Source organism: Akebia trifoliata, unplaced genomic scaffold (genome assembly GCF_017979445.1).
Source record: "Akebia trifoliata isolate Shusen 1 unplaced genomic scaffold, ASM1797944v1 Contig01081, whole genome shotgun sequence".
NCBI classification, from domain to species: Eukaryota; Viridiplantae; Streptophyta; class Magnoliopsida; order Ranunculales; family Lardizabalaceae; genus Akebia; species Akebia trifoliata.
In genome coordinates, this window is record NW_028237475.1 from 1,062 (window position 1) to 5,466 (window position 4,405).

The following is a 4,405-nucleotide window of genomic DNA, read 5'->3' on the forward strand; positions in this document are numbered from 1 at the left end:
CAAAGAATCATCCTTATCCCACTACCTCAATCAAGCCGTCCCCCCCCCCCCCCCTCTTTTACAATTTCCCTTTCAACTTGCACACTCTTTTCAGCTGAACTTGTTATCAGCCTTCGTGGTACATGAGCAAACCATTTGCATCGAATTTCCATTATTTATCACCTATTGGGGCTACTACATTTTCATGAATACATTATTTTCTAATTTTATCTTCCTTAGTCTTTCAACCCATCCATGTCTATCACTTTATATTAGTGAACATGTTGCTTCTTGATTGCCCAACATTCATCACTATTAGGAATGCATAGCTCGCGTAGCACTTCAAAAGCACACCTCCAGTCTAACCATCCAGCTCTAATTCTATTAGATGGGTGAGTGGTAATGAAAAAAACCTTGGAGCCTATGCTTTATCATGAGAAGTTGAGGAAAATCTTCCTACCAAGATCCCAATTTTGGTGTTTCTATCCATTTCAACAGTCCATCGAGCTGGCAAAGCCTAGCACATGAAAGCATCCCCGATTCTTATCTCCTTAAGGTTTGCAAGCAATGGGAAACATCCTCCTCAATGTCTCCATCCTTATGGATAATAAAACCAAGATAATGAAAATAGTCACTTCGAGGGATTTCCCGTCCATCAATTTTATGGATAATGGTCCATGCAGACATCCTTCACCTTAATCCACAAAAAAAACATTCTTTTTTATCCAAAACCACACAATAACTTCAAGACAAAACTGACAATTAAGAACCTAATCCTACTTCAAATAAATACCCATTTCATTCTACTACTTTCTTTACCATCCAAGTATGCATAGATTCACACTAGATGCAAACCAACATTGATACTCAACATTTAACTTTTTAACAGACCAAACTACCTTCTTTATCCATGCTATGAGGCTATAGTTGAGGGGGGAAATGATTGATAGGATGTCCTGATTAATCACTAAAATTTTGCTAATTCCTTGCTCTCGTAAGTTTTTTTATTTTTATTTTTCAATTCATTAATAAATTTCTCATTTTACCCATTTAAAAACTAGAAACTCTAATGCAAATCTTCATAGTTATTTATAATAACTGATTGAAAGAAACTACCTACTTTATTGGTTGATATGTTGGGTAAAACCATACTCCTCTTGGTGTGCAAGCAGAGCAAGCTCATGAATTCATGGTTGGGGAATAACATGTCAACCGATTGAACTACTAAAATCTCAAGCCCACTAACCTATTTTTCAGGGGTTATTAGGAATTGACTCCAGATCCTATACTCCCAAGAGTTGGGTTTCAAACCAACTCTTTCAGATACAGTAACACCATGTGTCCCTGCAAACTATAGGTCTCTTTTTATTTTTGGTTGCCATGAATAGAGAGTTAGTTAGTCAGGAAACATGGTATTAATGTATATGAAGGAGATCGGTTTGAAACCCAACCCAAATTACACGATCCGGACTCTTTGGAACTGTATTTACAATCTTAGGATAGAAGAACTACTCACCCAAGATTCACTCAAGGATATCATGTCATCATGAGAAGAACTGTGTACATGAAACGATAAACTTTACGAGAAAAGGTTGTATAGGAGAACCTGGCATGTTTGAGACAAAGCCACCCTTATTTTCAATACTGCCACGTTCGGTGTTCGGTTCATGATCAATAGTCATTTGTATTGCCCGCCCCCCTCTTGAAAGAACTGCCCGTGAATCACCAACATTTGCTATCCATAACTTTTCACCATTTATAAGAATTGCAGTGACGGCAGTGGACCCACCTCGCCCCAAATCAGGACTGTGGGAAAGAATTGCCTGATCAGTCCTCTCATAGGCCTTCGAGATAGATCTATTGGGATCAGTCCAAAACTCGTCCTAGAATCACAAACGCAACAAAGAAAAGAATTACCAAATCAATCCATATTGCTAATAAGCTCAATTCAACAACGCACCTCCTTTAGGATGTTAGAAAACAAATTCTTTTGTAGGTAGGCAGGCACACTATCTCCCAAATGGCCATCATATATAGCAAACAATCCAAGCTCACGTCTATTGATCTCAACGAATTTAGCGACGTGATAGTCCTCCATGGGATGATTTGCTTTCCCTTTTACAAGATTGTATCCAAATTTAATTGGACCCTGATGGCTCCTCCCCTTCCCAGAGCCACATGAAGACCGTCCTCCAACAAACTTCAAAGAAAAAAAAAAAAAAAATCAACTTTGAGATAATATTTAACAATAAATTGAAGTGCCCAAATCAGGTAAAAAATGAATCCGAACTCCATAAATCATTTTAATGTGACAAAAGAAAAGGCAGGCACCACAATCTCAATTCAATACTAAACATTCTCAAAGTAAAACCTGGTCAAAAATCGAGATAATTTACACAATCAAAACTTCAATTTGCAGCAATATGAACCCGAAAAATTGTGATTAAAGCCCCAAGTGCCAATAATCCAGCGAAAATTTTGCAATCCAGATCCACACATGGAGCTAAAAGGCCCTCGAACTAAAGTATATGGACAAATAAAGGGAAACCCCTCTGAAGCCAATAATAAACCCAAATCATTAGCCATATAAAATCAGTTGAGTTGACCCAAAAGAAACTTTTTTTTTTTTTTTCAAATAAACAAAATAGCCAACTTTCACTAGAGCCCCATGATTCAATTTCAACCCTAACCAAAGTTTCAAAAAACCAACTAAGAAAAACAAAAAGGAAGGCAAAAACACAAAACTACCCCAAAATTGAATGGATTCTATATTACTCAGACTCTAATTAAACTACAAGAACATAGAATTCAGTTAAAACTAGATAAAATAAATAAAGAATCAGAGGCAGAGACAGATACAAAGAGGGGAATTTCCTTACCTGTGAATAGGCAGCATTGAAGCAACATAACCTATCCATATAAATCTTGAACCACCTTGACTTCTCTCACTAAATTCTTAACATCTACCTCCTCTACTGAACTCTAATCAAAATTTCAGACAAAACCCAGAGAGAAAAACCAAAATTTCTCTCCTAATTTCAACACCTGTATCATCAAAACCAGAAACTTATTCATGGAAACAAAAACCATCATTAAAATAAAAAATAAAAAACCCAAAGCCTCAGATCACCAAAATAGATTAAAAATTCAACATGGGTATTTCAGAATTCCTCTTACCAATAAAAAAAAGCTCCCAAATTTAGACTAAAAAAAGCTATAAAAGACTTGGGTTGCTGTAGATGCTGGTGTTCTTTTCTTCTTTGTTCTTCTTTCGAACAAGTAAATAAAATAAATAGAAAGAGGGCGACAAATTGAAAGAGAGAGAGAGAGAGAGAGAGCGAGAGAGAGAGAACATGTAAAAACTTTCTACTCTGTAGAATATAGAAATTTAGTAGTAAAGAAAGAAAGAAAGGAAAGAGGGAATCCGCCAATTTGTTGTATTTTTCCGACTTCGCAACCGTTTCTGCAAATTAGTGCTAAAAGGCAGACTTCTTCTGCCCTTGTTGACTTTTCAGTTTTATATTACGTTCCGTACAGTTCAGGGTTTTCTAAACTCAAATGTCGTTTGATGTGAAGTATCAAACTTACGGCTGATATGGAAGACTAAAGATAGATTTCCTAGAGATGGATTTCAAAGTTGAAGTTTGGTAATATCTTTTAATCTTGATCGTAGGTTTGATGATTTTGTCAAATATCGTGAGACTATTATTTCTTTCCCTAGCTTTTATGTGGATATTTAATTTCGGTTTATTTGATTTGCCTCTCTATATAAATAAGGTATTTGTAATATCCTCCTTTAATTTTAATAATAAATTTATGTCGGCTTACCATTTATAATCAATGAAGTTATTTTTGATCTTGTAGATCAAAGGCTAGATAGTTAATTTACTACTTGTCCTTTTTGCATACCACATGGCACTATTTTGACCATTACTTTGGAATATTAGCCGATCCCTTAGGTAGACCAATTAGTCAAATTTTAATTGTTGGACAAAAGCAGGTTTATGAATTAATTTTATAATATAGATGTTTGGATGAAGACATAGAATGATTACGACAAAAGCTTGAAATCACAAACAAGATTACTTTTGGGTTGGGATTTGTTGACTTAAGGGACATTTGGTTCAGATTGTAGATCTTGATTCTTGATTTTGATTATGAATTGTTAAAATCAGATTATGAAAATTGATTTTCAGTATCCAAAATTTTGTTTGGTTAATATTGTTTGTGAAAATTGATCTTATAGAAAAAATTGTCCAATTATACTTTTTGAGATTGAAAATATAATTAAAAAATACATGTTTCAGAGATTGAAGATAATGGAATTTCGAGAGAAAAATTAAATATTTTTTTAAAGAGTTGAAAAAGATGACATTTAGATCATTTTCTATTAGTTTTCAAGTGAATTATCTATTTAAGAGCATGT

The 4,405-nt window shown here is 34.6% G+C and overlaps 1 protein-coding gene across 1 annotated transcript; it reads right to left on the bottom strand.

Moving 5' to 3' along the window:
- Positions 1-625: 625 nt before the first annotated feature.
- LOC147380706 (putative protein phosphatase 2C 9) lies at positions 626-3,467 on the bottom strand. The gene is made up of 4 exons (XM_086431354.1): positions 3,157-3,467; positions 2,859-3,024; positions 1,940-2,179; positions 626-1,862 (listed from the first exon to the last, which is right to left on the bottom strand). The coding sequence occupies exons 2-4, from the start codon at positions 2,895-2,897 to the stop codon at positions 1,524-1,526; spliced, it is 618 nt and encodes a 205-aa protein (XP_086287480.1). The 5' UTR covers positions 2,898-3,024; positions 3,157-3,467; the 3' UTR covers positions 626-1,523.
- Between the last annotated feature and the right edge of the window lie 938 nt (positions 3,468-4,405).

What these genes read in the sequence shown, in the direction of transcription:
- LOC147380706 (XM_086431354.1), bottom strand. Translation starts at nt 2,897, where the DNA reads ATGGATAGGTTATGTTGCTTCAATGCTGCCTATTCACAG. An exon ending in TCAATGCTGCCTATTCACAG is followed by an intron (nt 2,180 to 2,858) that starts GTAAGGAAATTC and finishes TTTTCTTTGAAG; the next exon opens with TTTGTTGGAGGACGGTCTTC. An exon ending in TTTCTAACATCCTAAAGGAG is followed by an intron (nt 1,863 to 1,939) that starts GTGCGTTGTTGA and finishes TTGTGATTCTAG; the next exon opens with GACGAGTTTTGGACTGATCC.